This window comes from Canis lupus, chromosome 22 (assembly GCF_048164855.1).
Source record: "Canis lupus baileyi chromosome 22, mCanLup2.hap1, whole genome shotgun sequence".
NCBI classification, from domain to species: domain Eukaryota; kingdom Metazoa; phylum Chordata; class Mammalia; order Carnivora; family Canidae; genus Canis; species Canis lupus.
The window spans coordinates 19,126,680-19,150,355 of record NC_132859.1 but is presented as its reverse complement, the minus strand read 5'-3'; the positions used below and the strand labels follow the sequence as shown (position 1 = coordinate 19,150,355).

At 43.0% G+C, this 23,676-nt stretch overlaps 1 protein-coding gene and 1 long non-coding RNA gene across 6 annotated transcripts in view; both read left to right on the top strand.

The window, feature by feature from the left end:
* Positions 1–4,131, top strand: part of IL20RB (interleukin 20 receptor subunit beta) — a 37,286-nt gene extending 33,155 nt beyond the window's left edge. For 4 of the 5 annotated variants that reach the window (XM_072792606.1, XM_072792603.1, XM_072792605.1 and 1 more), the window contains one exon: positions 2,412–4,131. In XM_072792606.1, the coding sequence (XP_072648707.1) occupies positions 2,412–2,494 (83 nt within the window). In that variant the 3' untranslated portion in view covers positions 2,495–4,131. Of the gene's footprint in view, positions 1–1,255; positions 1,399–2,411 lie in introns of all 5 variants that reach the window. The other variant, XM_072792604.1, reaches the window with a different exon arrangement.
* An 8,675-nt stretch (positions 4,132–12,806) lies between these two features.
* LOC140614452 (uncharacterized) overlaps positions 12,807–23,676 on the top strand; it is a 54,915-nt gene continuing 44,045 nt past the window's right edge. Inside the window, exon 1 of the long non-coding RNA XR_012015305.1 lies at positions 12,807–13,208. This is a non-coding gene — a long non-coding RNA (uncharacterized lncRNA). The remainder of the gene's footprint in view (positions 13,209–23,676) is intronic.

The window sequence follows — 23,676 nt, the reverse complement described above, 5'->3', positions numbered from 1 at the left end:
GTTTGGCTTTGTGTACTTCATAGAAAGTAGAGTTTGTGAGCTCAGATAAATCTGGGGACCAGACAGGTACCAAAAGAAAAAGTGTGCGCCACAGTGAATATAATTCTATAGGGAGAGATGGTAGGGACCATGGCAAACATGTTATAGCTAAAGAAGGCAGCTGTTTTTTGGCTCTAGCATGTTGTTGCTGAGAGGAAATGTGAGCCAATGCTACCAGAGCTCCAAGTTTTGTTTTGTTTTGTTTTTTTCTTTTTTAAAAAAGAAAGTTTTATTATAATTACAACTAGATGAATTGCCTGAATCACCTGCAATATCTGGCCATGATTGCGTACGGTAGTGTAGAGTCTAAAATCAGAGGTGATTCATAAATCCTAGATTCATAAGTTTTTTTTTTAAAGAGGTTTATCTATTTATTTTAGAGAGAGTGGAAGAGAGTGCATGTGCATGGCGAGGGGGTGGGGTGCAGAGGGAGAGAGAGAGAATGCCAAGCAGACTTCCCACTGACTGCAGAGCCTGGCATGGGGCCTGATCTCAAACTCCAAGATCATGACCTGAGCCAAAATCGAGAGCCAGATTCCCAATGGACTGAGCCATCTAGGTGCCCCGCCAGATCTCCACATTTTATTTTTATTTTATTTATTTTTTAAGTTTATTTTTTTAAAAGATTTTATTTATTTATTGATTCATGAGAGACACACAGAGAGAGGCAGAGACATAGGCAGAAGGAGAAGCAGGCTCCCTGCAGAGAGCCTGACATGGGACTCGATCCCAGGACCCCAGGACCATGACCTGAGCCAAAGGCAGACATTCAACCACTGAGCCACCAGGCATCCCAAGATCTCCACCTTTTAAATGAGAAACCAGAGATCCAAATGTTTATGTGAAATCTCCTGATTTTTAAATGTTGAAAAGTAATTCAAATAAAAAAAATCAATTGAATCTTGCTTGAAAGTTTATTCTAACCTATGGGATAGCAGTTTTATACCTTCTGAACTTCTGAGATTATATATTTTACTTTCATGTTCTAAAACTACACTGTCTAATATGGTAGCCACTATCATACTACTACATACATACTACTACAGTATCATATCATACTACTTGAAATGTAGCTAGTCCAAATTGAGATGTACTGTAAATATAAAATACGCAATGGATTTTGAAAAACTCATTTCATTAATATTTTTATATAGATTGTAAGTTACAATAATACTTTATTTATTTTTAAAAAATATTCTATTTATTTATTTGACAGAGAGAGAGAAAGCGTGCACAAGCAGGGGGAGGGAGAGGGAGAAGCAGGCTCCTTGCTGAGCAGAGAGCCAGATGCGGGGCTCCCAGCACCCCGGGATCATGACCCGAGCTGAAGGCAGATTCTTAATGGACTGAGCCATCCAGGTGCCCCTAAAATAATATTTTAATAATAAAATACATTATTAAAATTAATTTCACCTGTTTCTTTTTACTTTTTAAAATGTACTACTGGAGAATTTTAAATCATCTATAGAGTTCAAATTATGTTCCCACTGGACAGCATTTCTCTAGAGTTAAAAAAAATCAAATATAAACACTGCAGATTTAGGTAGCTAGTATCCTAAGAACCTGACTGGACCAGCAGCAATGAATTGGTGGTCGGCTCCCCACTGAAACTCCCCATTAGTGACTCCTGCATGTACATTGTCCTCCCCTGTTACTTGCTCATGAACACCACAGCTGCCTCTTTACAAACAGGGAACAAGGGCACCTGGCTCCATGAAGCTAATATCTCCCAGGACTGAGGTGGAGAACCCATTGGGCCTATTTGCTGTGTCCATGTGCCCCTCTTTGGAGAATTGACAGGAAGGGCCATGGAAAATAAGAACCTAATGAGTTTGGTGGAAGTGGGCAGGCTAGTAACAGTGGGGAGAGTCCCTCTGAAATGCTGACACCTGCATTTTTATAGTCAGTTAGGGTTACATATTGCCATTGTTGGGAGAAGACGGTAGGAACATGAATATGAGTGGGAAGGGGCTCCTGTTTGTGGTGTGTCACCTCTGGACTGGGCCCCCTTCCATGTGTTATACACTGAGCATCTCATTGCAGGTCATAATTTTCAGAGTTCTCTGCTGGAAGGTTAGACTTTTGGCCAGAATTAAATTCTGGGCTTTTGTGGGGCAACTGATATAGCACGGCCCCCAGAGATCTGCTGGTCAGTAAACTGGAGAATAATTAGAGTAAATATTGGAAGCTCCTGAACCAGTGGTTAGAATCATCTTTGTTTTTTTTTTTTTTTTTTTTTTTTTTTCTCCTCCGCGGCTTAAAAGTTAATCAAGTAGCTGGGATTTCTGCAACATCCTCTGTAATTGTGACTACTACTTTACTGCTACTACCATTCCGCTAATGAATTTTAATGAAAATTATTTTTTTTTCAGAAAATAACCAATTCACCCCAGAAGTTAATCAGCTGCAGAAAGGAAGAGGTGGAAGCCTGTGCCACAGCTGTGCTGTCTTCTGAGGAGCCTTTCAGGTCCTGGATCTAGCAGGCTGGGAGAGGGCCCAGTTGAAACTGAGAATCCAGTTGGCATGGCACAGAAGCTGTGAGGGGAAAGACCCAGTATCTGTTTTCCTCCATGGACAAAGGACAAGAAAACAAGCAGAGCCTGCTGTGTCCATGTCTAGAAGCAACTGTCAGAGGCAGAGTGGTTTGGTGGACAGAGTGCTGAGTTGGGGGTGGGTCAGGAGATGTGACCTCTAGAACTAGGTTGCTCTGCCATTCACCGACTGAATGACCCTGGAGAAAGTGGCTTGGTTTCTTTGGTCTTCAGTTTTCTCACCTATGAAATAGGAGAATTAACCATACAACTGTTAAACCACACACACACACACACACACACACACACACACACACAGCTCTTGCAGAGCTTTGGGAAACTGGCAGCACTGTATATTGTTATTAGTTCAACTTTTCTGCAGAGCAATATATAAATTGTAACAAGAATGATAAAAACTCTTTCCACCAGTTGGCTTGGAGACCCCACTTCCCTAGAGTAAACCTTGATGAGGAAAGGAATGATGGGTATGAAGTGTTGACTTCACTTCGACCCAAAATGCCTGTGCAGAGGCAAATGGCTCGGCCAGCTCTATAATACATGACCTAGAAGGAGGCCACAGGCTCATGGAAGATGGGACATGCTGTGCATACATAAGATGTTGTAAAGGGCAAATAATGTGTGCACACTCAAGGCAGCAGGTAACATGTATGTGTATGAGGAGAGGAGAATGCAGAAGGATGTCAATAATAAACGTGGTGTTTGCTGTGTTCCTTTTACCTGCAGCATTGTTAAAGTATAGAATGAAAAATAAAAAGGGGTCACCTTCGGTAAGCTTTTTGGTTTCTTCCAAAAATGTGGTCTTTAGTTACATCATCAACCGTACGTCCAAAGAGGCTCCTGAAGGCCACCATTGGTCAGGAGTTGTTGGGTGACCCCAGGTAGGGGATGGGGAAGGGAAAGAGTGGCAGGCAGATTCCTGAGAACCCTGACCAATGCAGTAGTCAAAGCCTCACCTGGTCAGAGTGCCCCTGGATCTTCCTAGAGGCCTTGCTCCACAAGAAATCCCTTTGGGTACCTCTCCTCTTTAAGACCGCTCACTCAGGGTGTCCTCAGCCCCTTCTAGCATGTTCATCCAGGATCCACCTCTGGAAGCCTCTTCCCACCCCTCTCCCTACCAGGTGAGGAAGAGTCAGGGTTGGAGAGAGAAATTTCTTGAGAAGTGAAGGGATTGATGGGCAAGGCCTTTGCCTCCATTTTTTAGACCCCAGCCTTGGAGCCTCTGAGTTGGTTTGTCTCCACCAACTTCCTGGACCCCTTCCAGCCAGCCCAGAGCTGGGGACAATCTAACTTCTTCAACCATGTGTTTCTCCTACAAGATTTGGGTCTTTACCCCCCTCCCTACCCAGTGGGGCCTCAAGGAGCCAGATGGTGTAGACTCTCTAGGAGGATGATATTGCTGAAAATCTTTTTCTTTGTACCATTTTGTATGCTTCTGTGTTGTTCGACTCTTTTATGAAGAGTATATGTTAATTTTATATTTAGCCTGAACTGGAAACATTTTCAGTTTGCAAAAATAAAGGCCATGCTACTATACTGGTCATCACTCTCCCTTGTCCCATTTCCTTGCTGCTCCATGCGGGGGCTGCAGTCCTTCTGCCACCTGTCCAGGCCTAGAACCCAGAAATCACTCTTTGTTTCCCTCTGTTTGAGTCCCTCTCACAATTTGTCCCAGAGCCCATCCATTCCTGTTGACATTTTTTGTTTGTAAACACTTCTCTGGATTATTCTGTTGTCTTCTCAGTTCCCACACATGCATTTAACTGAGGTCCAGCCATGCATCAGACACTGAGCTTGTTCCCCATAGTAGGAGGGCTACCTCTGTAGCTGGAGTGCTTATATCTTGACTCCTCGGGCCTTCTCTCCTTTTATCCCCATCACCTAGCTCTTTAAACTGTGACACTTTAAGAAGTGAAAAGGAGCCCAGTTAGTAACTACAACAGAACAGGAAGACCAACCATGTTTGCACTCAACCCCATAGAGTGCCCTCACCCCCAGAATCAAGCCCAGCTTCCTTAGCCCTGCCCTCAGGGAACAAATGCCAGAGTCCAGTGAACAAAACCACCTATTTTATGAGGTTTACATTTCCACAGGGGAAAGGGAAAATAATAATAACAAAATAATACAAAATCAAATAATGGTAGTAATTCTTATTTGTAAGTGAATTATCTGGTATATTAGGAGTGTATCAGACCCATGAAAAATGAAAAGGTAGAGCAGAAAATGGGGGTGGGGGCAGGTTGCAGCCTCCTCTAAATAAACAACTGGACCACAACTATGTCAGTTATATTTTTATATAGCTGCACAGGGTGGGGAGGTTACCAGTGGCTCTAGAAGAGATGAATTTGGCAAAAAATTGGCAGTCTAAAACAAAAACTTAATTTAGTATTTGTACTGTTTGTATGGATAGTGTATTTTTGAGAGGGGAGGATTTGGTTTCAGAGCTGTTCTCTTAAGTTGTCAGTTAGAATAAGTAAATAATTATGTTTATTTTGATAGGAACCTAGATTTCAGGATTAGTGAAAGGGAAGGCCAATTGGACTAAAAAATTTGAGTAGGAGCCATGTATTGTTAGAACTGAATTGAACATATTAATATGAAGTCATGCCTTTGTAAAACATTTACTTTAAAGTATATTTCTTTTCTGGCTTCCCCCCATCTAAATGGCTCAGTAGCAACGTTACCTCAATGCATATAATGCACCCTAATGCCTACATTATGGTTTCTAATGTTATTTTTCTCCCAAAAGGAGCCAGGGTTTCTTGGAACAATGTCTGATTCCATGTCTGGTCTGGGGCAAAAGAGTATGAGGCAATCTCATAACACCTAACGCCTTACTGGGCCAGAAGCAAAGCTTAAAATAACCAGGGCATTTGAAATCTAAAAGGGTCCCCACCACCGAAAGTTGGCACAGTGTGAGAGCATCAAAATGAGAATATCGACTGACATTAGTACATTTGAAATGTCACGAATCCATAACAACACATAAAAAGAGCAAAGCTAATACAGTGAATTCTCAGAAAACATGAATAGAATGCATTTCAACTCAGTCTCGTTATGCAGTCGTGTTGGGCTTTATTGACTCACCACACCAATGAAGAATACTATGAAGAATAGTGAATGTACACACCTCAATCAGAAGGCATCTTTCTCCACTGCCACCAGTCCTTGGCTCAAGCAGCAACCCTTGGAGACCTGCAACAGCCTCTTTACTGGTTGCCCTCTACTTCCAGTCCTTTCTCACTTGCCTAACTCCTTGCCTATCTCCCGTCCTGCCAGGGGTTCCCAGTGATGTGCCTTTATTTTCTTTTTACAGAGGTTTTGTAGATTCAGTTTGCGTGTCTAGCCTCTGTGCTACCCTTCCCCATCTTATATATATATGTATGTATATATATAATACATCTCATATATATGTATATTTTCTGTATGCCTTTTTTTTTTTTTTTTTTTAATCCTTAGGCTAATTCTCTGTGGATGCAGAGCTCTCAGTTTCCTTTGAATCTGGCCGGACTTGATTGATCCCTTCAGGGAACTTTTCGCAAAGCTTCTGGAGCCCCTTTGGAAGGGGGACCTCATTAAGTCCGCGGGTGTCTGGCGCCACCTTGTGTTGAGTGGTGGAAAAGGTCCTTCTGTTCCCACGGAGCCAAGGGATCTTAGTTTCCTGGATGGAGAAAGGAAAATTCAGACAAGTTTCCTAGAATGAGAACTCAACTACAAAATCTCCATGGGCTTCGCCCCTAACAAACATCCACTACTACTAGTGGATTCAGAATTTAGTGGCCGCCATATCCGCACTCGGGCCCTGTCTCCAGCATCATTAGGGGCTTCTTTGGGCCTGCCTGGCTCTGCCTCCCTACTGGGCCCTTGGCCTCTGCCTCACTCTTTCCTGTGTCCAGCTTTCCTCTGCGCTGTCCTTCCTTATCTATTAAAAAAAAAGAGTTTTTGAATTTTTGTTTTTCCTGTCATTTCTAGCCTATCCCTGGACTAGACTGACTTTCTAGGGTGTTCCTCAGGCCACATGAGGGGGTAGTTCATGAGAGGGTAGTCATATTAAACCACTGTGGCACCTACTCTGTGAAATTTGAAACTGGCATACAAGAGTTGACCCCAATTACAGTTTTGTCTTGTGGGTTCCAGGGACCATCAGGTTCTCATGCATCTAACAAAAAAAAACAAAAAACAAAAAACAAAACAAAACAAACATTCTTGCCTGAAGTGGGAGAATGCACATGTAGGAGCAGGAGGCTCCCAAAAGGAAGATGCAGCCCCTCTTGCCTCCCTCAGTGAGGAGCTGCAAGCCCAAGAGGGGTTGCAAAACCCCATTAAGGATCCTGGAGGAAAAACTGAGCAGGAGTGTTCTTGGGTATCTGCAAAGAGCCCCAGGAGCAAAAGCACAAACCCTCTTACTGTGAAGGAGGTACATGCCTCTGGTTCCTCCATTGGACTCCTTTTGGGAAATTTTAAAAACTACTTAAAAAGGGGGATCCCTGGATGGCTCAGCGGTTTAGCGCCGCCTTCAGCCCGGGGCGTGATCCTGGCTCCCTGCATGGAGCCTACTTCTCCCTCTGCCTGTGTCTCTGCCTCTTTCTCTCTCTCTCTCTCATGAATAAATAAATAAATAAAATCTTAAAAAAAAAAAACTACTTAAAAAGTCCTGGCTGTTAAAAAAAAAAGAGTGTCTGTACAAACCTCAGTAACTTCTACATTTTGCTCCTGTACTTTAAGCCACTCGTCTATGAAGTGGCCCCCATGCCTCCTCATTTCCTGGAGATGCCAGCATATCTCTACCAAAGTGCCTTGGTATAAGATTAAGCCTACAGATGACATCTTAGGTTTCTAGCCTTAGGAAATCATACCCCAGAACTAGGGCCTTCTGATGTCATCACACCGACAGTATCAAGGCTAAAGGGCCTTCACAGGTGAAGCTCATGTCACGAAGTTAACTCTCCATTCTCTCCTTTCACGTTTGAGTCTTGCTGTTGGGAATAGATCAAAATGGAATAGCTCCCTCTCCTCAGATTAAGCCTAGATTATGGAGGATTGCCAATGGGGTGAAGAATTACTGTATTTTAAATGAAGAGTTTTAAGTTAGCAGATGGCAGCAGATTACAGCAGATGCTGTAATTTAAATACATGTAACTGTAAGCAGTTCCATTTCAGTTCAGGAGAGAAAACTGTCAGGAAAAAGGATTTGTCTCCTTCCTTCCTTTCCCTCATCTTTCCCCCTTATTTCTTCCTTCTTTCCTTCCTTCCTTTTCTCCCTCCCTCTCTTTCTTCCTTTTATTCTTTTTTTCTAACAAAGTTTTAAACTCTGAAGGAGAAGTTTAATCTGGGGTTGGCAAAGATAAGGCACAAGTTGAAGAACTGATAGGTAGGAGCTTGGTCCTGAGGTGTGGTTCTGAACATGCAGGTGCTAGAGATGTGTGTTAGCAGGGTGTATGCCAGAGGTGGAGCCCACTCTTTCCTTTGGCTAATGACTCATTTAAAAAAAAAATCACATCCTCCAAAAACATTTATTACAAAATCAGAGTTTTTGATTAGGTACCATTTTTTAAAAAGATTTTTATTTATTTGAAGGGGGGAGAGAAAAAAAATAAAAGTAAAAGAAGGGGAGAGAGAGAGAGAGCAAGAGAGAGAGAGAGAAAGAACAAGAGCAGGGGTAGGAGAAGCAGACTCCTCACGGAGGAGGGAGCCCCATGTGGGCTCAATCCCAGGCCGCTGAGATGGTGACCTGATTGGAAGGCAGACACTTAACTGACTGGGCTGCCCAGGTGCCTGAATTAGATACCATTTAAGACTTTAAAAAGGTATTAACAATATTGAAAATTGAAACCAGATAATGCATATTTTTACCTTAAATTCAAAGAATGCGGTTTTGTGACTTACTTGAAGTCATAAATGCAGCTACAACAGAATGCAAAGTCAGGAATTTAGAGCATGATATATTTGATTCTGGGGCAGAATTTGGATATCTCCTGTTACATTAACTAGTTGTGTCCTATGAGGCAGTGTACTATGATTTTTAAACACTGATAGCTTTTATGAACCAGTTCTATGAGAAAATAATCTGGAAATTTTATGAATTTGTAAAATTTTCTACTTGAAATTTCTGAGAATGGTTAGAAGTGAAATAATCTGATAACATTTTTTCAGTCATGAAAAGATTGTGATATAATTTGATATATCTGGTAATATATTTTTATTTTTTAAAAAGATTTATTTATTTATTTGAGAGAGAGAGAGAGGTGGGGGGGGCGGGGCAGAAGGAGAGAGAGTCCTAAGCGGACTCCACTCTAGGCTCAAAGCAAAGCACAGGGCTAGATCTCCCAACTCTGAGATCATGACCTGAGCCTAAACCAAGAGTCAGCCACTTAACTGTGCCACCCAGGCATCCCTGGTTATGTATTTTTAATTTAAACTTATTGAAGTATATCTATGTTGCATTTTATTTGGCTTTGGCAAGTTTGAGTTTTATATAGAATGAAGGTAATTGGTAACTGTGTTTTCCAAAGACTTCAGAGAATTTGGAGTTCTAGTCTCTGTTGATCAATAATTAAAATAAGGACAGTATAATGTATATGAAGCCAAACCTGAATTTTGACCCCTAAGTCAAAGGGATTTCTAGTAAAATCTTAAGGTACTGCATTTAGAGGTAATGTTCTTGGATAATCGTAAAGAATTTGATCCCCGGGCAGCCTGGGTGGCTCAGTGGTTTAGCATTGCCTTCGGTCCAGGGCATGATCCTGGAGACCCGGAATCGAGAGCCACATCAAGCTTCCTGCATGGAGCCTGCTTCTCCCTCTGCCTGTGTCTCTGCCTCTCTCTCTCTCTCTCTCTGCGTCTCTCATGAATAAAAAAAAAAAAAAAAAAAAAGAATTTGATCCCCTTGTGAGAAAATTAAAAGCTTTGACTAAATCTGGACTTAAGATACTGCTAATTGATTTTGATTCTTCACTGAAACCTTGAGGAAATAACATGTAACACAGTATATTAGGCCGGTAAGGGAATGTTGAACATTATAAAAGAAGGGAGAGTTTATAGTTCATAGAAGGAACAAGATAAATGAAAAAGCTTAGAAGATTAGAACAAGACTTTACAAAAAAAGAAAAGAAAAACCAACCAAATGTGTGACAGTAATATAGATTGGATAGGTTCGTTAACAAGAGGCAGAATTGGTTCTTTCAGCCAGAAATCATGTGTACCAATCCTGATTATTGTACCTATAGGTTAAACCATTGTAGGTGGACAGATAATGGTGAAATGCAACCGTCATGCAGAATTTTGGCCACTATACTGTTGGGGTTCTCTCCATCATCTTGAGAAGACCTTCTTTCTCCTAGTGTCTCCTAGTCTCTACCTCCTAAGAGGTTTGGTCTCTTGGCTGTTCTGATGCTAGGGCTCTCAGATTGAAAATGAAGGAAAGCAGGTGAACCAAAACTCAATGCCAGACAAGGATTCACAAGAGTGAGACAAGACAAGAGTGAGAGATTATAAATGACTCTAGAGCGAAGACTTTTTTCTTTTTCTTTTTCTTTCTTTTCTTTTCTTTTCTTTTCTTTTCTTTTCTTTTCTTTTCTTTTCTTTTCTTTTCTTTCTTTCTTTCTTTCTTTCTTTCTTTCTTTCTTTTTTTTTGGCAAATCTTTAGTGGAATGCAGCCTAAAAACAAACAAAAAGTAAGCATTAGAAAAATTGAACTTTATTAGTTTGCATTGCTACTAGTTTGCATTATGTTTTAGAGCTATTTTAGAATTATTTTCTTTTCAGACAAAGAAAATAAGCAATTATATTTATTTTGTTAGGAATCTAGGTTTTGTTTAGCATAAAAGAAAAGGAAACATAATTGTAGAATCAAGGATTTGAATAGGAATACTGTATTGTTAGAACGGAACTGGAAAAATCACTATTAACTCATGCTTTTAAAAGAACAAAAATAGGGGGCACCAGCATGGCTCAGTGGTTGAGTATCTGCCTTTGGCTCAGGTTGTGATCCTGGGGTCCCAGGATCAAGTCCTGCACTGGGGTCCCCACAGACAGCCTGCTTCTCCTCTGCCTATGTCTCTGCCTTTCTCTCTGTGTGTCTTATGAATAAATAAATTTTAAAAAATCTTAAAAAAAAGAACAAAAATAGTAAACTAAAAATATATACCTTTTGTTTCTTTGTTGAAGTGGCCAGGGAGATGTGTCACCAGATGGTGCATCTTGGCATGCACATTCTGGTCTACAGTTCTCTTTTCCCACAGAAAACACTTTGGGAGAAATGGCAGATTTTGTACTTTGATTCTGTACTTTGAAAGTTCAAGATGAAGCTGAACAACTAACAAGACCAGGAAGTAGGAGAGTTTAAATAGATTAATGGAATCAAAAGGACTTAAAGGCAATCTAAAAGGGGCGCCCACTGGCAAAGTTGAGACAACTTGAACATCAGGTATAAGAGAATGGGCTGAGGTCAGTTGACATATAGTAAATCTGAAGTCATTGGTCTAAGATGATATGCAGAGTGCATCTAAATCATGTAGACTACGAGAAGGTTAAAAAAAAGTGTATTTTGTTGGATTACTGTCTTCTTCGCGTAGATGAAGAAAACAGAAACTAGTAAACATGAATACCTCAGTCAGAAGGAATTTTTATGTTTCAAGGGAACATAAGTGGATTAACCGTGTAAGTGGTAACCCCGAGTTAGACAAAGCCACATAAAAATATCAAAATTCAATTGAAGTGTCTTTGATTATACTCAGGTATTAAGAAGACCCATAAAATTGATGCTTAGGAGTTAAGGTTTAATGGATCCTGGCCTTCCAAACTTCCTGTGTTTGGCTTGTGTTTGCCTCTTCTGGCCAGCTTGTGGCACCCTCTGGGGACAAGGCAGGAAATAGGAATTATGTAATTTTGGTGACAGTGCAACATCCAAATGCTCTGATATTTGTTTTGCAAAAATGAGAAGTAAAATTTGTACTAATTAAAAATTTTAATTTTTTCTTTTTTACTTAGAACACATTAAACAACAAATAAAAACCTCCATGACAAGCGTAGAAAAAGATCACAGAAGAAAGGAAAAAGCTTTTTATGTGCCTTTAATGACATTTTTCTGCTTCATGCACAAGGGGCCCCAAACATTACGCAGTTGACCCTGTTTATAGTCAATGTGCATAGCTGATGAAGGAGGCAGAGGAAGTAGGAATGATTCCTGAGTCCAGGGCTAAGAAACTAGGAGAATGACAGACTGGGAAGGGGGAGTAGCTTGTGCTTGGGGCAAGGATAACAAGGTTGTTTTGGAATATTTGAGGTTTGGGATGACACGTGTCCAGAAGGCAGTGGGAGCAGCAGTGGGAGGGCACAGGACCCATCCCTGCAGAGCAAGCTGAGGAGGGAGGGGCTGTATGGAGGGAGGTCGGGAGGTGTGGGTAGAGAACTTGAGGTCAGTTTGAGCTTGCTGAACTGCACGGGGTGGATGACAATCAGCATCCCATACTGTTGAGAGAAGAGGCCATTGAGTTTGGCAGGAGGGCTGTGTCAAATGCAGGGGCTGAGGGTTCCACTGGCCAAAGCTTTTAAGGGAACTGGAAGGAGTGGAAGAGGCACCCTACTTCTTCCAAAAGAGTGGGTACAGCAGGAAAGTTTCAAGGACAGCAAGTCAGGAGTGGCTGGTGTTAGCAGATCCCAGTATGCCAGAGTCACTTGGGGAATGTCAAAAAGGACACATATACGGTCCTCAGACTATTTGAAGAGGGATCTCCAGGGGCAGGTTAGGGGGAGAAGTTGTAATCTGGTATTCAGAAAACAAACAAACAAACAACAACACAAGAAAATGAGAACAAAACACTGCACTTATTCAGAAGGTGGCTAGGATTCAGAACACTGAGCTGAGCCAGCTCCTGTTTAGAGATGCATTTTTGTCCTAATGTAGGACAGGCCTGGAGTGCCCAGCCTACCCAAGGCAGATGGGTGGGAATGAGCATGTGAGGCCCTGCAGGTCAGGGGAGCCAATCACCTGGCACAGGGCAGCTGCAGGGAGAGGCTGGGTCACAGGAGCAGGTACTCATTCCAAGCCTTAATCTACATAAATGTGCATATGCCCCTGAAGGCAGAGCCGGAGGCATCTGGACCGTCTTGCTGGGGTGGGGCTGTGCTGGACACTTGGGGTGCCCTCCAACAAGAGATACCTGGAAGCCTTGAATGTGGGCAAACCCTTGAGCCTCATCAGGCTGTCCAAATGGGGTCTGACTGTTGCAAGTTTAAGGCTGCTGTCTCTGAAAGATATTGGGGGCGGCATCCCTCCACGAAGGAGGCTGTGCAGGTGGTTTGGGACCTGCCTGGGCTCCACAGGCCTGAAGGGCCCGGGATGCACTGGGTGGGTTGATGGGGTGTGTACTGCGCATGCGGGAGCCGCACAGGCCTGCGGAGCCCGCCCTGGAAACTCAGCAGCTGTAAGAAGCGGCTAGGTTCCGGGGGGAGCCCCAGGGGTTACCTGACATCTGCCTGGTTCCAAGCCTTAGCTACAGAAATGCACGTGTTTCTCTTGAAAGAGAAGCTGGAGGAATCTGGACTGCCTGGCCAGGACGAGGCTTGGTGGGCTGCCGGGTACCATTCCCCAAGAGAGACACCTGGGAGCCTCGATGATGGGTAAGCCGGGGACTCTAGCAGGCAGCCAGTGGGGACTGATGTCACCCCTTTAGAGTAGCCGCCTCAGAGAAATTTTGGAGGGTTGGGCTCCCTTCATCCAGGAAGCTGTGCAGGAGGATTGGGACCGGCCTGAAGCCACAGGCCTGGAGGGCCTGAGGTGCCCTGGAAAGGCTGACAGAGTGTGTGCTGGGCATGCATGAGCCGTGCAGGTCAGGGGAGCCTGGAACAGGGCAAGTGCCTGGAGAGGCCCTGACAGGGTTGCTATGGGGGGGTACAAGCTCTCCAGAGGCAGAGCTGGAGCTGTATGGGCTGCCTTGCCGGGGTGGGGCTGTGTGGGAGGGTGAGAGTAACGTCCAGCAAGAGACACCTGGGAGCCTTGCCTGGGGGAGGAGGCTGGGACACCCTGAGGCAGCTGGGCCAAGCAGGGACTGGCAGTCCCCAGCTTTAAATGCAATGTCAGAAATATCTTCAGGATGTGGGCTCTCCATTCAGTTGGTGGCATCCTGCCAGAGTCCCATGGGGCCTGGGGTTGTCCCCGGCAGCCCCAGGCCCGCTAACAAGGTGTGGGGTGTGAACTGGGACTGTGTATGTAGGGACAGTGTGGGGGAGCCAGGGCCCTGGAACAGAACAATGTCAAGTCAGGTCTGCTTACAGGAAAAGCTGTCAGGGACTACCTACCTAGCAGCTGCCTAGTTCCAGGCCTTCACCTACACCTACCTTCAAATGTGCATATTTCCTGGGAGGTGGAGCTGAAGGCCAGTGGGCTGTTTGGTCAGGGTGGGGCCCCACACCGGTTGGTTGGGAACCCTCCACGGATGGATACTTGGGAGCCTTGCTTTCTGGAGAAGCCTAGAACCAATCAGGGAGCCATTCCGAGTGGGGACTGACTGTTGCTGGTAAAGGCTACTACCTAGAAAAGATTTTCAGAGAGTGGCTGACTCTCTGAAACATGGATGGCTGAGGAACTACATTTGCTTGGCATAGAAGCAGCCCATACAGCCATACCCCTCAGGGCTCAACGGCCAGGCCGTACATCACCTCCCTTTCTGGGGTTGGCCTGAATGCAAAAGGCCTGGAGGCCCCAGCAGTCAAAGGCTGCCTGGCACAGTGCGAGCTGTGCATATGCCAGCAGTGCAGGTCAGAGGAGCTCGAGACCTGCAACCAGGCAACGATAAGGAGAAGCTGGGTCATGGAAGTGCACTACTGGGGTTACTTGGCATCTGCCTAATTCCAATCCCTAAATGACACAAATGCCCATATTCTTCCTTAAGGCAGAGCGGGAGGCATCTGGACTGCCTTTCCAGGGTGGGGCTCTACGAGACTGTTGGGGTACCCTCCAGTAAGAGACACCTGGGAGCTTTGATTGCAGGCAAACCCTGGGACACCATCAGACAGTAGGTCCAAATGGGATCCTTGAGGGTCCTCTTGCTGAGATCTGTGTGGTTGGGGGATTGCTCTTTTCTTTCGTGGTATAGCCTTCCTTCACTCCTCATTCTAGACTGAGGTTCATGCTCTTCTTGTCCCTCCCAGAAAGGTGGATACCTCTCTGTGGGAGCTGCTGTAGGGTGAACCAATTCAACATCCTGGAGAACCCCATTGCCAGAGGCAGTGAGAACGGAGGGACCAATAGTGCTTCTTTGGCTTTAGATAGACTCCCCGGGTTTGAATTATGACTCTGTCACTTAACAGCTGTGTGATCTTTGGCAAATTACTTAACCTCTTTGAGCTTCAATTACTCATCTGAAAAATGGAACTGACATTATTTCCCACATGAGAATGGGTAGATGAATAAATGAGAAAATGTATGTAAAGTTTTTAGTGGTGTCTGGTGTACAGTTGGTATGCAGTGATTCTAGTCAGCTGAACTTCTTGCTGATTGACCACTTGCTCAGCTCTCAGGGAAGGTGACGTATGGCTGTAGAGGTCTGAGGGGTGTGGCTATAGGGGCTGCTTCTATGCTAAACAAATGTAGTTCCTGAGCCATCCATGTTGCCTCTCTGGGTCTAGACTCTCCACCAGCCCCAGTGGGAGTGCTTAGGTCCCTCTTCTTGTTTTTCTTACCCTAACTGGTTGTTGGAGCTTTAAGGCTTGGGCTGATCAGCCAGGCTGGGCTGATGATGCAGTCCCAGGAAAGAATAGGATCCTGGTGAGAGCAGCACATTGGAGGCCTGGAGCCTTCTGAGCCTGTTTGAGTAGGAGGCTGACTATGTGATATCAGCATCTGCACCTGAGATTTTATCTGAAAACTCTGAGTCATCTCTGAAGTTCTTATTGTGAGAGGGAGGGCTTGGGGAAGCTCCTGACACTGTGGCTGTCTAGAATGTGGAATAGTCTGTCTTACATCAGCTCTCATGGAGTGGTGTCTACTCTTCTGGGCAGACAGGACAAGAGAGGGAGGGATTTCTCTTACAAAGCTAGTAATAAGCAAGCAAATTCTTCCCATCACTGAGGGAAAATAGACTTGTTCATTCTATTGCAAAACTGGGGTGACTTGGGACTGGGGCATATATCCTGCTCATCTAGCTCAGTAGTGTCTGAGGCATGACTGGAAGACATCTGATCAAGATGATGGAGTGAGCACACATCAAACCCTCTTTGTAACCTTCTCCAAACACAGAGGAACGATAGATCACACACACACACACACACACACACACACACACACACACACACACACAATCTTTATGGTCAATAGTGTTAAGAGTAAGCTGATGAAATAGAGCCCAAGGGTAGAAGGAATTGGGTATATATAGGTTGGACTTCAAAGCTCATGTGGGAATGGAAATGAGTGTACCCCAAGTTTGGCAGGAGAGTGGACCCATGTTCATTGCATGAAGCTGGGGTTGGGGCTTGTCTATTTAGTGACCCAGGACTGAAAACACTCAGAAATGTGCTGCTTGCCCATGGTGCAGGAAGAAAAGGGGACATCTTTGTCTGGACTGGTCCTGTACAGGGGTACAGCATCGGGAGTTTTGTTGGCTTAGAGCAAACACTTGAAAATCTCTAACACCGGGGATCCCTGGGTGGTGCAGTGGTTTAGCGCCTGCCTTTGGCCCAGGGCGTGATCCTGATCAAATCCCACGTCGGGCTCCCGGTGCATGGAGCCTGCTTCTCCCTCTGCCTATGACTCTGCCTCTCTCTCTCTCTCTCTCTGCGTGACTATCATAAATAAATTAAAAAAAAAAAAAAAAAGAAAAAAGAAAATCTCTAACACCTAGTCCTAAGTGTGTAAACTAGGAAGAATGGGCTAAGGCAAAAGTATCTACCACAGAAGGACTTGTTTGTGGAAAACACTACCATGCAGAATGAGCTATAAAAAAACAATGACAAAAGACATGAAATGCGTTATGAGGCATATTTCAGACTGAGCAAACAGAAAAATTCATAACACAGAGATGGAAATAATGGATACTTTGAAAATTTACTGACTCATGGGGGGTCTCCCAACCTCTCTTAAAAATTACTTGGTGGGGGCAGTTTTTTCCTTGTCAGTGATGACTTTTTGGGTCACTCTTAGGTGATAGAAAACTCTGTAGTTATTTTAACTCAGTCACTTTAATTCAATTCGTAATTAAAATTGCCTATTCCCAGATAGTAATAAAAACATTAAACTCTTATGAGAGAGAAAACTTCTTTTGTCTTTAGTAGGTTGGTTGGCTTTCTTACTTCAGGGAAGTGCGGGGTCTGTTTCCATCTCTCTTTTACCTCCTCCTCCTTCACCTGCTGCCATGGTGGACCCATCTGAGATTGGATTTCAAGGATAGAATGGAAAGGGGGCTCAGGAAGGGACTTACCTGATTGGAACAGTTGAAAGCTGGATTTGGGTTCCCTGGGACTGGCTGAGATTTAAAGCTGATTTCCTTCTCCTATGGACACTTTCATGGCTCTTTATAAGCTTTTCTGTTGAAATTCTCAGACTGTAATTCCTTGATGTAGGCAATTAATTTAATTCTTCCAGTTTTTAATGGTTACTTTTATGTGTCAACTTGACTGGAACATGAGAATGCCCAGATATTTGGATAAACATTATTCTGGGTGTGTGTGTGAGGATTTTTCTGGATGAGATTAACATTTGAATAGAAAAAAAAAAAACATTTGAATAGGTAGAGTGAGTAAAGCAGATTGCCCTCTCCAGTGTTGGTGAGCCTTATCCAATCTACTGAAGTCCTGAATAGAGTAAGAAGGCTAGATGAGAAAGAAGTCTCTCTCTGCTTGACTGTTTTCAAGCTGGAATATTAGTTTCCTCCTGCCTTCAGGCTCAGACTAGAATTTACATCATTGCTCTCCTGGGTCTCTAGTTTGCCAAGTACAGATCCTGGGACTTCTTAGCCTTCATAATCACATGAGCCAATTCCTTATTATCTATCTATCCATCTCTAACTCCCAGACTAATATAGATTTTGGTTATTGAGAGTGGTTCTAGAAGAACAGAATTTTAGGGATGAATTTTCTGAATTGGTTCAGGGGTTTCAGGAATTGATTCTCTAATCTAATTAGATTTATTTTATTTTATTTTATTTTTTAAAAATATTTTATTTATTTATTTATTCATGAGAGACAGAGAGAGAGAGAGAGAGAAAGAGAGAGAGAGGCAGAGGGAGAAGCAGGCTCCATGTAGGAAGCCTGATGCGGGACTTGATCCCAGGACTCCAGGATCATGCCCTGAGCCAATGACAGGCACTAAACCGCTGAGCCACCCAGGGATCCCCTCTAATTAGATTTAATGTATTTTTTTTTAAATTTTTATTTATTTATGATAGTCACACACACACACACACACACACACACACAGAGAGAGAGAGAGAGAGAGAGAGGCAGAGACATAGGCAGAGGGAGAAGCAGGCTCCATGCACCGGGAGCCCGACGTGGGATTCGATCCCGGGTCTCCAGGATCGCGCCCTGGGCCAAAGGCAGGCGCTAAACCGGTGCGCCACCCAGGGATCCCCCCCTCTAATTAGATTTAAACATGCTAATGACTCTATTTCCTCTAGTAAAGAGGACATTGATAATCTATGGTATAATTTGGCAATAAAGATGTACAAAATATCATTATTGGATATTCTTAATTAACCACCAATAAGCAAGGAGTTGGGTAACTGTGTATTTAATATTTTCTAACATTTTTTGAAAAATCACAAATGAAGTTGGCTGGTTGCTTCTAATGCTTCTGGACAAAGTGTCAAAAAAAGGATGAGCTCGGGGATTTGAATTCCCAGTTCAAATGCCACATGAATCAACTGAAAGTGTCTATGTGTGCCCTGAAGGAGACTCTTATCTACTATAGGTGAAGAGTTGAAATTGCTGAAAATCAAATGCAGACTCTTACCCTGCAATTGGCTGAATTATATAATGTGTATTAAACATCCAGCCTTGCAGGGTATTAGAGTTAGGGCATAGATTGGGGAAGAACGGGATTCTATAAGTTCAATTGGAGGTGTGTAGGAAGTCCCTGATGAAGCTGAGAGCCTTGAGCCCCTTAATTTTGATGAATTTTTTTTTGCACATGGAAGAGGCCTCCTTACCCACAGTAGAAACTGACTTCCTACCCCTAGTGGTAGTGATTCCCTACTGAGAGAATTAACTCTGCATTGGCTGAAGAAGCTATAAGGACACCCCTGAGGCAGTAACCATTCAAGACGATGGTGAGTTTCCTCAGGCCTCACATCCACTTGCTATCTTTGCTTCTAGACTCAAATCCCAACAGTCCTTAAAGGTGAGGTATCAGATGTGACCCCTAAGGAGCTGTACTACATTCCAAAAGACTATTTGAGTTTTCTGATTTGTGCGGACAGAAATCTGGGGAACATGTGTAGGAATAGATATTGAGGATGTGAGGTAATAGTGGAGAAGATGTTCATTTGGATCATGTTGAAATTATTGATATAGATTCACTAAACAGATTCTGCATTTATACTGCAGCTCAAGGAGTTCGGAAGGACTCTAACAGTTTGTCTGGTTAACATAACCATGGACCAAAAGGTGGCTCACAGTGAACAAATTAGAAATGATTGACATGCCTTGGTTTAAAGTAGAAGAAAGGATTCAAAGACTTAGGGAGATTAGAATATTAGAATGGATTTATCATTTAAGATTTGCCCACTCTGGGAGGTACAGAAAACATACATTTTACTATTCCCGTGAGAACTAAATTTGTGAAGAGTCCCTATATACTTGAAGAGCTCTATGATTGCTCGTTTCTATAGATCAGACCTTATAGTGAGGAGCTGCAGTCATTGAACTGGGAAACCAAAATACAGTGGGAACAATTGGATCTTGGGGTGGCAGGGGTAAAGGGGTGGCACTCAACTGCCAAAGGCAAGGTGAGTGTAGTTACTGTAGTAGTCAATGCAGCAATCAGACTGACCTATGGCATTGGCTAGTTGCTTATGGTATTCCTAGAAGTGAAAGTAGGTAGGAAGCCTACTAAAATTTTACATGATCTGTATACGAAAAGTTCTAAGTCAAGTGAACAAGTTTAACCTGAACCATAAAAACGGAGTCAGAGCTCCTCAATCAGTTCCTAAACTTGAGCCAGCTTATAAACCCAGATCCCTTTGAATGGAGAGGGGACTACATCCCCTTTAGGAAGGACCCTGGTACACAACTAAAAATTTACACTATTAATCTTCATCCCAGCCTTCCCCAAAGGGACTTATAGCTTTTAGGAAGGCAACTGTCCATTGGGGAAAAGGAAATAATCAGAGGTGTTGGGGACTACTGGACACTATCTGTGAATTGACATTAACTCCAGGAGACCCAAAATGTCACTGTGGTTTACCAGTCAAGAATAAAGTGTTATGAAGAAAAAAAAAAAAAAAAAAAAAGAAAAAAAGATTAGAGTGTTATGGAAGTCAGGTGATTAATGGAGTTTTAATTTAGATTTGACTCATAGTGGGCCCATTGGGTCCCTCAGCACATCCTGTGTTATTTCCCTGTTCTAGAATGAATAATTGGAATAGATATACTTAGCGACTAGTAGAATCCCCATGCTGGTTCCCTAATTGGTGGAATGAGGACTATTAGGATGGGAAAGACCAAGTAGAACTGTTCCTACTTAGGAAAACAGTAAATCAAAAGCAATACCAAGTACCTGGAGGGATTGCAGAGGTTAGTGCTACCATCAAGGACAAAAGATGCAGGGATGGTGATTCCAACTATATCCTCATTTCACTCACCTATTTAGAAGACAGATGGATCTTGGAGAATGGCAATGGATTATGGATTATCATAAACTTAACCAGTGGTGACTCCAGTTGCAGATGCTATACCAGATATGGTTTCGTTGCTTGAGCAAAACAACCCATCCCCTGGTACCTAGCTTTTGATCTTCCCATTGCTTTTTTCTCAATACCTGTTAGTCAGGATCACCAAAGCAGTTTGCTTTTGCCTAGGAAAGCCAGAAATACACCTTCACTGTCCTACCTCAGGGGTATATCAACTCTCTAGCCCTGGGTTATAATTTAATTTACAGAGATCTTGGTCACCTTTTTCTTCTGTAAGATACGGTGTTGGTCCATTATATGGTTGACATTATGCTGATTGAATCTAGTGAACAAGAAGTACCATTTACTTTAGACTTATTGGTAAAATATATGTGTATTAGAGGGTGGGAAACAAATCTGATTAAAATTCAAGGGCCTTCTATCTCAGTAAAATTTCTAGGGGTCCAGTGTGTAGGGACTATTGAGATATCTTTTCCAAGGTGGAAGGATACACTGTTGCATCTGGCCTGTCCTACAACCAAAAATGTGGTATAATACCTAATGGGCCTCTTTGGACTTTGGAGGCAACATATTCATCATTTGAGTGTGTTACTCTAGTCCATTTACAGTGGCCTAAAAAGCTGCTAGTTATGAGTGGGGCCCAAAGAAGAGAAAGCTCTGCAATAGGTCCAGTCCACCGTGCAAACTGCTCTGCTGCTTAGGCCATATGCTTCAGCAAATCCAATGGGGCTTAAACTGTCAGTGGCAGATAGAGATGATATTTGGAGCCTTTGACACACCCCTGTAGGTAAATCATACACAGGCCCTTAGGATTTTGGAGTAAAACTCTGGAATCTTCAGTAGATAACTACATTCTTTTTGAGAAACAGCTCTCGGCCTGCTACTGGGCCTTAGTAGAGACTGAACGCTTAACTATGGGCAAAAAAATTACCACGTGACCAAGTTGCCAATCATGAACTGGGTGTTATCTGATATACCAAACCATAAAGTTGGATATAGCAACACTCCATCATCAAAGGGAAGTGGAATATATATGTGATTGGGCCCAAACAGGCCCTGAAGGAAAAACTAAGTTATGTGAGGAAGTAGCACAAATGTCCAGGATCCCCACTTTTGCTACATTGACTTCTCCCTTTCAGCCTGCACCTTTGGTCTCATGGGGAGTTTCCTATGATCAATTGACAGAGGAAGAGAAGACTTGGGCCTGGTTTATAATTATACAGGCACTATCCAAAAGTGGACAGCTTTACTGTAGCACAATAGCTCCTCTTTGGGACATCCCTGATGGACAGTGGTGTAGAGAAACCCTCCCAGTGGGCAAAACTTTGAACAATATGCCTGGTGGTTGACTTTACTTGCGAGGAGAAGTGAACAGATATGCTGTTGTATGCTGATTCATGGGCTGTGGCCTGTGGTTTGGCTGGATTGTTTAGGGACTTGGAAAGAACATGATTGAAAAATTGGTGACAAAAAATTTGGGGAAGAAATGTGTGGATAGATTCCTCTGAATGGGCAAATATTTGTGTCCCATTGAATGCACCTCTTCTAAAGGATGACTTTAGAAGAGGTGTATTTTAATAATCAAGTTGATGGGATGATGCATTCTGTGGATTCTATTCAGCCTCTTTCTCCAGTCACCTCTGTCATCATTCAATGAACCCATGTTTGAGGTGGCCATGGTGGCTAGGATAGAGGTTATGTATAGACTCAATAACATGGATCTCCATTCACCAAGGTCAGCCTTGCTGTGGCCACTGCTAGTGCTCAGTCTTCCAGAAGAGACCAACATTGAGTCCCCCATATGGCACTATTCCTGGGGTAATTAGCTTGTGACCTGGTGGCAGGTTAACTACTGGAATAGACATTTATTCTGGATATGGATTTGCCTTTCCTGTATACAGTGCTTCTGCCAAAACCACCACCCATGGACTTACAGAATGCCTTATCCACTGTCATAATATTCTACACAGTGCTGTTGCTGCTGCTGCTGCTCCTTTTAAAGAATTTATTTATTTATTAGAGAGAGAGAGAGAGAGAAATCATGAACATGGGGAGGAGCAGAGGGAGAGGGAGAGAGAATCTCAAGCAGACTCCATGCTGAGTGTAGAGCCTTACTTAGGGATCCATCTCACTTCTCTGAGATCATGATCATGATCTGAACTGAATTCAAGAGTTGGCTCTTGATTAACTGACTGAATCACTTTGAGGCCCCCAGAATTGCTTTTGATTAAGGAACTTCACAGCATAAGAAGTGCTGCAATGAACCCATGCTTATGTAGACTTCATTGATCTTACAATGTTCTACACCATCCCAAGGCATATGATTTGGTGGAACTATGGAGTGATCTTTTGAACACTCAATTATATGGTACCAACCAGATGGCAGTACCTTTGCTGGGTTAGAGCATCAGTCTTAACAAGAAAATTTATGCTCTGAATCAGTGTCTGATATAAAGTAGTACCCTTTTTCCTAAGCCGAAATTCATGGGTCCAAGAATCAAGAGGTGGAAATGGGAATGGTACCACTCATTATTACCTCTAGTTACCTGCTAGCAAAATTTTTGGCTTCTTTTTCTTCCTTATGCTCTGTAGGCCTAGAGGTCTTAGTTACAGAGGAGGAAAGCCTCCACCAAGAGACACAATTCCATTGAACTGGAAGTTAAGACTACCATTTGGCTACTTTAGAGTCTTCATGTCTCTGAGTCAACAGGCAAAGAAAGGAGTTAGTGTGCTAGCAGAGGTGATTAATCTTGACTACCAAGGGATATTGGACTCCTGTTCCACAGTGAAGATAACAAGGTGTATATAATACAGGAGATCCCTTAGGGTGTCTCCTACTATTAAAATGTGCTGTGATTAAGCTCAATGGAAAACCACAACAGTCCAATCCAGGCAGGACCACTAATGGCCCAGACCTTTCAAGAATGAGGATTTGAGTCACGTCAGCAGGTAAAGAACTAGCTGAGGTGCTTATTGCAGGCAAAGGAAATGGGTAGCAGAAAAAGATGGTTATAAATACCACATGACCAGATACAGAAATGAGGAGTCTGTCACAAGCATTCCTCCTTACTGTGTTATGAATATGTTTATAGGTGTGTGTATAAAGCAAATATCTTTGTTTTCTTCCTTTATCATGCAACATGAGATATATTGACTTTATATCCTAATATTTATTTATTTATTTATTTAAACTTATATTTATTTATTTATTTATTTATATCCTAATATTTAAGAATTGTTAACTT